Below are 11,583 nucleotides of genomic sequence, written 5' to 3'. Positions count from 1 at the left end.
TTTTATGTTATTTTTCTTTTTTTGGAGGGGAACCTGGGAAAGGAGATATTATAAATAAAGAAAACATCTAATTGAAAAAAAAAAAGGCTAGGATATCCCTCTTCTCTCCAGTATTGTCTGGAAGCCACATTTTTTTAACCAGTGAGAAAAAAAGATGAGCATAATTGACAAAGCAACATTTGACGTATGTCAGAATTTGCTTACCAGATTACCGAAGAGTCAGAAGGTGGGGAAAGTCCAGATGTGGGGGTCCAGTACTTGGCATTTGAATACACAGCAGCAGGAGGCCAACCCCAACAGCTGGCAGGAGGTAGAGGCAGCAGTGGTACCCTCTGGTGAGCAGTCTTCACACTACCATGGGATCCAGAGGCCTACCTGTGCTGTAGCCTCCTCCACAGCATGGAGAGGAAACCAGGCCTCCTTGGCACTCTGTAGTGGGGTGGCTCTAGAGCCTGGTGGAGTCTCCAAAGACTGCACAGCTCTCTAGACCCCTTCTGGAAAACAGGGCCTAAAGTTTCTGTCCTCTGGATCCCTTTTATCCTTTCTCAGAGTCTGCCCCTGCCCTCTCTTCATCCCATGAACCTACCATCTCCTGCCCTACACCCCTGTCAAATGTATCAGCTACCACATGTCAGCAGCTTTGAAGTGCTTGGCCTATTTCACAGCTAAGCCTGCTGACCACTCAGCCATCACACCCCTGCCTCAGGCTTTGCTCTGCTGTCTTCAACCTCCTCCATAGCAGTCTGTTCAGCGCACACTTCTGAAAGTGGGAAAAACGACCTATCAAGGGCAGTCTTTCATTAGGCCTAAAATACCAGGAGAGGGGGACAGCTCCAGTGTGTCTCCTGGCTGAGTGAATGGGCTTAAGCAGTCTGCTTTCTTAGGTGGGAGGAGCAGGGAACCTACCACAGCCTTGTCTATTAGCATTCTTCACAACATTCCCTCCTCTGTGCCCCTGCAGTGGGGGATACTCCCCTTCTGGCCCACGGAGAGATGGTTGAAGGGTCATCTGGAATTCTGTGGTAGCAAAGCTCGGCTGGACACACTGGAACAGATGGACTGATGCTGAGCCTTCAGGAGCTCGGGAAACTAGTCAACATTGGACTCTAGTTTTTGCAGGGTTGCTGTGGAATATTCAAAATTGCACGAAGATGTCTTTGAGTTCAAGGCTAACCTGGTCTCCATAATTCCAGGACAGCCTGGGCTGTGTACAGAGACCCTATCTCAAAAAACCAACCAACAACAACAAAAAGGTCAAGTTGAAGGATGCCTACAACAGCAGGAGAAGCTTGGGTTGTAGAGACTTGTTCAAGAGAAGCCACAAAGCAAATGGAAGATAGGGGCAGGACACAGACAGGGCAGGGGTCGCATGGTCAGTGGTCTGAAGTCTGGCTTGTCTAGACACTGACTGTAAGTAAGGCTCTTAACTAAACATTGAGGTTCCCAATGTGACGGGGGACACAGGCCTCACTCTGGAGGTTCAGTTGAGTGACTATTGCACCCTCCCCCTAGCCAACTTTTTTCCTTTGACTGTCAAATGACAAGTGACCTAAGAAGATCACTAAGAATGGGACCAGGCTGAGCCAGGTTGTTGACCAGGATCTTGCCAAAATAAGTATCTCCCAATGACGCAAACACACACCCTCAAGAAGTTCCAAGATATGTCCTGGGTTGAGCCTGGAGAGGCTCAGACATGGCCCCTCCCTGCCCACTGAGTAGACCAGGGCAGGTATAAAAGGGGACCAGGCTGGGTAGGAGCACCTGCCACCATCACCATGAAGCTCACTGATGCTGTCTTGCTGCTTGGGGCTGCCCTGCTCCTGACTTCAGGGGGAGGTGGGTATTACTGTGTGGGGGTCAGGGATGCAGGCTCTCCAGATCTCATACCCTCTATCCCCTAGGATGTACTGATGCCTGTCTTTCAAGGGAGGGTCACCTTGTCTTTGTGTTCCAGATTGTGGCATTTGCCCAGCTATAAAAGAGGATGTTCGTCTATTTCTTTATGGGACCCCAGAAGAGTATGTTGAGTATGTGAAAAAATACAAAGATGACCCTGCCATAGTGGAAAATGCTGAAAAACTCAAGCAATGTGTCGATAGCACATTGACAGAGGAAGACAAGGCACACGCATCCACTTTCATCGTGAGTCGCTAAGTGCCAGGCTAGGGGCAAGGCTTGTGCTCCGCCTCCTACCACTGAAACTTCTCTGTGAATGCAGAAATGTGACACACATGATTGAAGATGACGGGAGAAAGGGGAGGAAGGGACCCTCAGGCTGCCTAAGCTGGGCCTGGCTGCTCAGCTCAGCCAAGTCACACTAGATCCCTGCCTGATTTTAGCCTCCATCAGCCTTCCTGACACAGCCTCCCAAGTCTAGGTGCACAAGCTTGGGGCCTGGCACCCTTCTCCAGCCTGGGTCTTTTATCCTAACTTTACAAGCCTACCACACCAGCTCCAAAACAGTCATATGTTTTCCAGTTCTCTGAACCTCTAAGGCCACTGTGTGGATGCCAGGCCTGGGGCATTCGAGGGTAGAATTAAAGTGAACCCCCTCTTGTCGCTAGAACTGGTGGGATAAGTCATTGCCTCGGCGGCAGATATCTGAGGGTCATCCTCATCATGTGAGAGGAGTCAGTTTCCTTGTGGGGCCCCAGATGCCCACAGGCTCACAGGGAGTGCTGTCAGCTTCTCCCCATTGTGTCCTCCTTGTGCCTTTGGTGTCTCTCAAGGTGGCTCCTCCCATCTGTCTGGTTGAAGGCTCTTTACAAAGCTTGTCTCAACAGGTTGGGGACTCCTGGTCAGGCTCCATGGTCCTGGTCAGACCGAAGAGCAGCTGCAAACCAGCTGCAGGTCCTTCCAGGAGGTGTCTCCATGCATGGTCATTGCAGCAATAGGTCTCCTTGATCTCTGAGGCCTCACTTGGCTTTCTCTTTGCAGGAAAAAATAGAAGCCAACCCCCTTTGTTGATGGTTACGTCATTGCTCCCAAGGAGGCCACTTGCCTGCTCACCTGCATAGATACAGCAAACGCTCCCCCTTCTCCTCAGGTGTCTAAGTACAGGAATCCAACAATAAAAGCCTTGCAATTCACAGAGGAGCCTAGATTTTTGGATTCGAGGTTGGGTCTGTTTGGGTTGAAGGATATTGCAGGGACAACTGGTGGGACTTTGAAGTGCCACCGCTCAGTTGTGGTGCTTCCATAATGCCCTGCAGAATGCATTAGAGAATGCTAAGAGACCATAGTCACTACACCAGAGTGTCTGCCACTTTCATGGGACAGGGTCCACAGGGCAAATACATGACCTCCCAGACTGAACTCCTCAGGAACAAGGAACTGAGTAGGACCAGGGATACCAAGGGTCTGTTGAGGACCACACAAGCTCTAAATAGCAGAATCTGTCTCTGCTCCCCGGTACTGGAAACATGAGCCAGTTGTGCAGTGTCTGTGTGTCACAGTGTGTCCCATCTAGAAATCAAAAATAAAAGTATCTATTTCCAGGGCTGTGGTGAGGCTTCCCACCTCTCACAGTGAACAGAAGTTCAGACTGGAAATCAGTGTGGGACCTGGCCAGAACCTGAACTCAGTCTATCCTAATGCCAACTACCCAGTTCTGAACCCAGTTACTTCCCCACCGGGTGCTACACGGGGTGGGGACCCAGGGTCCTAGAACTTTAGGACCTCTCCTGTGGCTCTGCTCTGTGGACATGGCAGGAAGTTCTTTCCCACACCAGTCACCAAATAGTTACCTCATGGCCAGTTCTAAGGCCATGTGCCTTACTGCTCCATCAAGGAGCCATGTCCTCACATGGGTCCCAGGCTCACACCACCAGGCATACCCAGAAGAATGTACTTAGGTTCCTCATTATGCAGAGGCTATGGAAGGCCCAGCAGGTGCAGGCTCTCTCATTATAGGGCATGCTCTGAAAAGAGTAAAATGTAGTATTCTTTTTCATAAGGCTTGATAAAATAACCATGGCTGAGTATTTATAAAGAAAATCTAATCATTTTGAAGGCTCCAGGACCAAAGTCCCGCAGCTTCATTTTTAAGCCTTTGTTGAGGACCTCCTCACCAGCTGAGAGACAGAAAATAGCATGAGTCATGTGGCCAAGTAAGTGTGTGTGTGTGTGGTCTCTAGCACTCACGCAGTCTATAGCATTTGTCCCTTCCCATGGCCACACCCCAGAGACCTAATCACCTTTCTGGTTGTCTCCTGCATCTCCACCACTTCATATCTTGAGATCTAGATGGGAACTAAGTTTCCAGCACAGGAACTCTTAGAGGACACAAGAAACCAGATTCAAACCAAACAGCACATTAGGAGGCCATCTTGCATAGACTGAGGCCTGATGTCTGTGGCCCAGGCCTCCACCTCACCAGTATCTAGCCAGAGCTTGCTTCTGAAGGATGCCTCCTGACTTCTGGGACATAAGGGTGGTCTAGAGACTATGAAGATGCTGTGACCTAACTCTCCTGGCTACACATGTGGGTCACAGTAGGCTATTCCACCATGCTTCTTTCTACAGATTAAAAAACCCCAGAGTTTCTCCATCTGGTGCACAGTCCTCTTTGGTTATCTGGGATTTTCTAAAATGCTAATGGCTTTTTATGTATACTTTGATGAAGGGTAATCATCTACAAATAAGTTTATTGTTGAGTGAGGTAATTCTGGTCTCCCAGAGACAGTTAAGAAGAAAGCTTCCTCTTTCCATGCATTGAAAAAAAAATTTAGTACTAGTGAAATATTGTCCTAATGCACTTGATTGGCCAGTGTTCATTTCCATCATAGGAAGGTGTTTATCCTCTCTTGCTGTTCTTTGACTATTGGGACTGAGTGAAGTTCTTGCCTTCATTCCTGATGTTATTTGCTATTTCCCTTTTTAATCTTTGCTTTGCTTGAGATAGGATCTCACCAAATAGATCAGACTGTGCTCAAAGGTGGAGAGAGCTGCCTGACTCTGTCCCTTTGTTCAAACATTTAAGAAATGCACAACACGACCCACCCATTTAAACTTCTTCTTCTTCTTCTTAGTCTTCTTCCTCCTCCTCCTGTTACTCCTCTTCTTCCTCCTCCTTTCTTCTATCTTTTTCTTCTCTTCTTTTCTTTCTTCTTTTGAGATATTTTCACTATTTAGTCCTAGCTAACTTGCTGTGTGGATTATACTGGCCTTGAACTCACTAAAGTTCACATGCATTTGCCTCATGAGTGCTTGGATTAAAGGTATTCACTCCTTGCTCAGCTTCTTTTTTAATATCTTGATCGAGCTTATCAAGTGTTATGGTATCAAGTATTATCAGTGTTGTGAACCTAGAGTCCACAGAGAATCCTCACTTGGCACCAAGGAATGTTTAAGACCAAGAAATATCATAGGTGCTAGAATTCTTCCACTAAGAAAAACTTGATCAAGGAGCTAGGCACCCCAATCAGAAAGAAGTAGACAAACTATATCATCACATTTAAACCCCTGACTTTATTTGGGGACATCTTCTTTTCTCGTTCCTTTTTTTCCTCTTATCTAGTGTTATGGGGTTGAAACGGTGCAAGAAGATGAGGAGAAAAGAGAGAAGTAAAATAGAACCCATAAAGTAGCAAAAGATAGTTATGCCCACCATGGAGCTAAGACTGAATGGAAAATATGATTTCTAATGCAGTCAAAAAAGAAGTAGGGGATGAAGAGATGGATATTTTTCAAGACAACATTAAAAATGTATTGCAGCTACAACTACTGGGTAGAATGGGGTATCTCCCATTCTACTAACAGAGGGGATTTTCTGTGTTATTCTTTTTCTTCTTCCTAAACCTGTGTCAAGAAAGATTGGGAGAATGATTGTGCAACTGGAAAAATTTGCTGGCGGAAATGGGGATGGGAGTCTGAGAAACAAAAAATGGCTGAAATGGGAAATCAAAAGGGTCCACTCTGCTCTCTCCTTTCTGAAAGTGTGGTCTGTCCCTGGGCATAGACCAAATAGTGCTCTGCTAACTTTACATTGTTTAAATGTTCATGAGAAAAGAATAATAGCTTCTAAGAGACAATGAGTTATAAAAAGACTGCAGAATTAAATCATTCTATATACAGGAAGGATGTGTTAACATCAGAATGAAATTCCTCAAATGTTTTGCACTGGGGATAGAGATTTATTATATTTCTTCATGGAATGAAAAACTTTGAATGCCATCAAAACTCATAAAGATTTGAATTGAGCAGGGGAGGTCTTCTGAAAGTCTTGGCCACTAAACCAAAAATGTGCTTACTTCAGTGAAAATGTCTCTGTTTATAATTTCTTTCTAAACAAAGTAAAATTGATGGTTTAAAACAGATTCAGGGAAATGTAGTTAGAATTTTGGAATTTTGGCTCATTTAAAAGACACAGGAATATTATGGGAATGTGGATTTGTTTTAATCCTGGGTGTAGGATATGAGGGGAGCTTGACATTTTCCACAGTCAGTGACTATGATTTGCTTCACTCTTTAGAACAGGCATAATTTTGCCAGCTGCGGATAGTTTCTGTGATTTGTAATGTGTAGAATTTTGGGGACCTTTTAGAGGGTATAAAAATTCTATGGCCCTGAGAAGAATTGTTGATTGGTTGTTGTTGGCCGTGGTTTTTTAAGAAGTCATGCACAAAGACATTCTGACAGCAAAGATCAAATGTGCCCCAAGGATCAAAGCCCAAAGCAGCAAGCAGTCTAATCATAATGTCGTCCCTCTTTTGGCCCAAGACTTTGTTCAAGCATCTCTTTCCGGTTTCCTTTCCTGTCTATCCTTTTAAAACACTCTCATATAGTGTTAGGAGGTTCAAAGGGTGGATGAAAACATTTGGAGAAAGGTGTAAGAATGAAAAACCCAAAACATAGCTAACAAAAGCAACAGTGGACCCTTATTACCACCCAAAATCCCCATCTCCTAATATTGCTGCATTAGAGGTAATTTTGTATGAAAGTGTCAAGGAAACATGAAACACTGAAGCCACAGCTGGAAAAGTCCTGGTGTTCCACTGCAGCTTCTGCCAAGCCTAACTCAGTTTATTCTTTTCAGCCACATCCTACAAGATCATTATTTTTCTTGAATGTTTTGGAAGTTGCCTTAAAAGGGTCAGATCTTTTTCCATAAATGACTTCCTGTGTCAGAGAGAATGCGATGCTGGAGCTCTACTTCTGTTGCTGGGTAAGCTTTAGTCCTATGCATCCTCCTCCATCTTTGCAAAAGTAGCCTTGATACTGAGCTACACAAACTGGTCAGCATCCTCAGGAAGCAGAAAAAATGGCAAATGCCATGTATATATTGACTGATATTGAGATGAGTCAAACTAGAACCCCCTGAAATGTTGGGTGACCTTCAGAGAAAAGAAAACCCCAAAATGCTTATGGACATTCACACTACTTTATGTTTTGAGACAGAAAAATCCTAATGTTTCATATATATACGTCTAATATATAATGTATATATGTGTGTGTATGTATACATGTATATAATTTAACTCTTATTTATTATTTGTAATAAATATAACATTATGCTATAATATAAAACATAATATATTTTATTATATAAATATACGTCCTATCCAGGAAAGTAAAAGCGTGCAAAAGATCTACTTCATTGTCTGAGCCTTTCGTTCTAAGAGCTATGACACACTTGGGAAGAGGTCTGCTCTCCTGAAAGGCAGCCTGAAGCTGAGCCGCACTCCTCACTCGCTAGTCAGCCTCTCCTGGGCCCAGCCCAACCCAACTCAGTGGAGGGCAGCATGGAGAAACAGAGCGGCCTGGAAGACCTGGCAGAGACAGCTCTGCCTGTGCTCGCTTGCTTCAGTTCGCTAGGGCTCTTGCACCAAGCCAGGCTGGGGATCTCCATGGAAAGCCTCCAGCACACAGGCCCACCGGTGGCGGCCATGTGGGGTGAATACTGCGAGAAGGTGAGCCTCCCACCTTTACAAACGATCAATCTGTCTTTTCCTACTGTGTTTTCAGTCAGCCCCATTGCATGGATTTGGACAAACTAAAGGGGAAACTGAAGTCTCCTGGCCAGAGCTCCTCTCTGGTGTTGACTGAAGGTCCCTCTGGTCTCTGTCTAAATCCCAACAGCCTGCAATGGGCATTGGCAAAGACTCTCTTTCTAACTTCTCCTTAAAACAAAAAGAAAGCCTGCTAACACAGCGGCCTCTTAAAAGCCAGAGGGAAGCTACCAGTTCTTAAATCTGTGGGAAGGCTTAGCGTTTTGTACCTCTGCAGAATCCCCCGAAGCCAGACAGGCTAAGGGAATGTTCCCATTGGACAATAACTTCTATTCTTTCCTATTATGGGTGAGTCACCGTCTCATAAAAAATTCCCCCAGGCCAGGGAAATGCATGCTCTACTGAAACACCACACAATAAAGATAGCCAAAAAAAAACAAGCCTCCTGGATTTGGAAGGAAGTCCTCCAGATAGCGCCAGGCATGGTCAAAGATAATATTTATAACCTGGACTCATGGATCCGAGTGGCTTCTCTCATCAAGAATAAAGATACCCAAGAAGGAGAAATACTCTTCCGTGTTTGTTTGCCCATCTTAGCTGCAATTCGGCAATGCATAGGGTCATCTAGGACAGGACAGACCGATAGCAACACAGCTCCTCAGTCAGACAAACCCAAAGATCAAGGTCATAAAAAGCACTCTATTTCAGATATCACAGTCTTTACTCAATTGATAAAAGAAATAAAATCCATTTACCCAACCCTGCCCCCTTATGCATCAGAGGAAACACTAAATAAACTGTCTGCCCCTCCTGCCCCTCCCTCTTCCACTCAAGCGCAAGACTCCATTAAAAGAACAAAGGAGCTATCACCTCCCCTTCCCTCATTTCCCCTCCCAACCAGACAGAGATTATCTCTCCTCCCACTTCTCCAAGCCGTAAAAGCAAAATACCTTCCAAATCCATAGAGGAAGCCCCACCTAACTCCATAGTCTTTTGCATCCAATCATCTACCATGCAATAACTTTGTAATTTTCGAGACTCTTTTGCAAAAACTAATCGTGTTATGCAAGAGCCTGAGATGGAACTAGAAAACCAAACCGCTCAGGCATACCCAGTTAATATTAACCCTAGTCGGAATAAGCCACTTACCTAGTATTCACTACAAGCCTCAGACTTAAAAGAACTTGGCAGGCAGTGAGGGAAGATGGTATCCATGCGCCCTGGACAAAACTCTTCTACAGAGCAGTACTGCTAATTTAAATTCACCCCAAGATTGGAGAGATATTTATCGTTCTTCTCTCCCTGGCTCCATATTTTGGAATGGGAAGCCTTATTTCAAGACAAATGTTGTCAACAGGTCAGGCAAAACCAGGGCAGAGGCGATACCCCATGGGGATTTAATGAACTCTTTGGCCAGGAAGACTTTTCCACTGGAGCACAGCAGGCAACCCAGCCAGCAGGATATTATGAGCAAGTCCGCCTCTGTGCGACCCAAGCTTGGGATAGGCTCACTCCAAGACTCCACCTCCTCGCTGCTTTCTCTCCATCAAAAGCCCTGAGAACCCCTATCTGATTTTAGTCTCAGAACTAAAGTGTGTCTAGAAAGAAAAATTCCCAACCCCAGAGATCTCCATCTTAAAACCATTATATGGGAAGGCATGACTTCTGAATCCAGACTAGTTTGCCAGGGCCTCTGGGAAGAACATCTCAATAGGTGGATTGTGGCCACCAAAGACATAGGAACCATATCACACCAGATTACATTCGTGGGTCAGGCATTTGTAACAGCAGTAAAAACAGAAGGAATCTACTTTAAATGTACAGAGGTAGGACATTGGAGGAGTGAATGCCCACAAAACTCTTTGCCCATAGCAGATTCTAATCCCCCTAAGACAATCTGCCCCAGCTGCAGAAAAGGTTTCCACTGGAGGAGAAATTGTATTGCTATATATGATAAGGATGGTAAGCCACTGAAACTTTTACACTACAGGCAGGGCAGCCCTCAGCCCTAATAGTAAGAGGGACAACAGCTCCCATAGAAGCCTTATGGGTGTCCAGCATTTCAGAAGGCTCCCATCCAAAATTAACCATTAAAATAGACAACAAGCCATTCAAGTGCCTTATTGATACTGGAGCAGACAGGACAATTTTAAGACAGCAAGAGATCCCACATGATGGGCAACTGATCCCTGAGCACTTGCTCTTAAGCATAGGGGGTACATACTTTACCCCAGTGGCTATGCCAAATACCCAGTTGCTGACCTGCACATTTTCCATGAGTTTGTTTCTGTCTCCAAATCAGCCTTTACCCATGCTGATATTATCCAACAGGAAAATCATTCTCAGAAGGAGCTGCAGGCTACCCTCTCCTGGTTACAATACATCCAATATGCAGCTAACCTCCTTCCCTTAACAACTCATCCCAACTTCTCCCAATACTTTTTCTGTGCTTCTCTCTCACGACCATTATTAGCAGCCATTCCCATTAACATTTCCCTTTACAACCTTCATGGAACCCTCCCCATGAGGAAAGCACAGGACATTCCTCTCTTTGACCTACCCCACCCTCTTTGCCTTGTAGGGCCCTCCTCAAAACCCCATCTTACATGTGCCCATGATATCACCATCACCAAACCAGTATGTGTTAACCCTCCTGCCCTCCTCGGTGCAAAGGCACCACCGGTTCCTGCATTAACCCCCCTTTTCAAGGCTCCTGCACCCCCGTGATGACTGTCCCCCAAGTTTATCTCTATGAACCTGAAGAACTTGCCTTACAGATGGGAGAAAGCCAAGAGAGAGATCTTCAACCCTCTGTTCATTGGATTAGACCTAGCTGTCTCACTGGGTGTGACAGGAACTGCTGGAGCAGCCCTTGCCCAAACACAACATCTGGCCAATGACTTCAAAGACAAGCTTTACCAGGTGATGGCTTCCACTACAGACAGCCTCAAGTCTCTTCAATGCCAGATAACCTCCTTAGCAGGAGTCACTGTCCAAAACCAGAGAGCCCTGGACTTGCTGACTGTTGAATAGGGAGAGACTTGCATTTTGCTGGGGAAGGAATGTTGATTTTATGTCAATGAATCTGGGCTGGTAGAACAAGATATACAAACACTTAAATAACTCAGAGGGACCCTCCGGGCACACTATAATCCCAATACCCCTACCCCTTGGTACTCTAACCCCTTGGTAGCCTGGGTTATTCCCCTCCTTGGCCCCATACTAGCCACTGTAGCCTTGCTCCTCTTGGCACTCTGTCTAATTCAGTTTCTAAAGCAGCAGATCAATAATAGCATTGCAAACATCACTACCAGTCAGGTCTTGGTTCAATATCAAACTGTTCCCAATATAGTAGACAGTTATTCAAATGACACCTCTCCCTTATAAAAAAAGAAAAAGAAGTAGTTGTGGGGCAGTGGGCTGTTCAGGCAGCCTGAGCCAAGTCAAGTAATAGGCCCAGAACCCTGGAGCACCCAGTGGGCAATTTCTGTTCACAAGGGATGATAGGTGTTTGGCTGTAACTTCTGGGAGCTTGGCTCAGGTTTCAGTCCCAACCCCCCACAATGGCCCCAGCAGGAGAGGTGTGTGATATTGGTCAAGCCCTCTTACATGCAAATAAAGATTCTCAGCCCAA

The 11,583-nt window shown here is 45.5% G+C and overlaps 1 protein-coding gene across 1 annotated transcript; it reads left to right on the top strand.

The window, feature by feature from the left end:
- Nucleotides 1-1,775: 1,775 nt before the first annotated feature.
- On the top strand, nt 1,776-2,967 carry LOC116102007 (major allergen I polypeptide chain 1-like). Its single transcript, XM_031386162.1, has 3 exons — nt 1,776-1,836; nt 1,955-2,142; nt 2,938-2,967. The coding sequence occupies exons 1-3, from the start codon at nt 1,776-1,778 to the stop codon at nt 2,965-2,967; spliced, it is 279 nt and encodes a 92-aa protein (XP_031242022.1).
- Nucleotides 2,968-11,583: the final 8,616 nt, after the last annotated feature.

The sequence above is a fragment of the Mastomys coucha genome, unplaced genomic scaffold (genome assembly GCF_008632895.1).
Source record: "Mastomys coucha isolate ucsf_1 unplaced genomic scaffold, UCSF_Mcou_1 pScaffold21, whole genome shotgun sequence".
In the NCBI taxonomy this organism is placed as follows: Eukaryota; Metazoa; Chordata; class Mammalia; order Rodentia; family Muridae; genus Mastomys; species Mastomys coucha.
This window is presented reverse-complemented; position numbering and strand designations above follow the sequence as displayed.

Coding starts and splice junctions, on each gene's coding strand:
- LOC116102007 (XM_031386162.1), top strand. CDS start 1,776: ATGAAGCTCACTGATGCTGTCTTGCTGCTTGGGGCTGCCCTGCTCCTG. Junction 1,837..1,954: donor GCTCCTGACTTCAGGGGGAG/GTGGGTATTACT, acceptor TTTGTGTTCCAG/ATTGTGGCATTTGCCCAGCT. Junction 2,143..2,937: donor CACACGCATCCACTTTCATC/GTGAGTCGCTAA, acceptor TTCTCTTTGCAG/GAAAAAATAGAAGCCAACCC.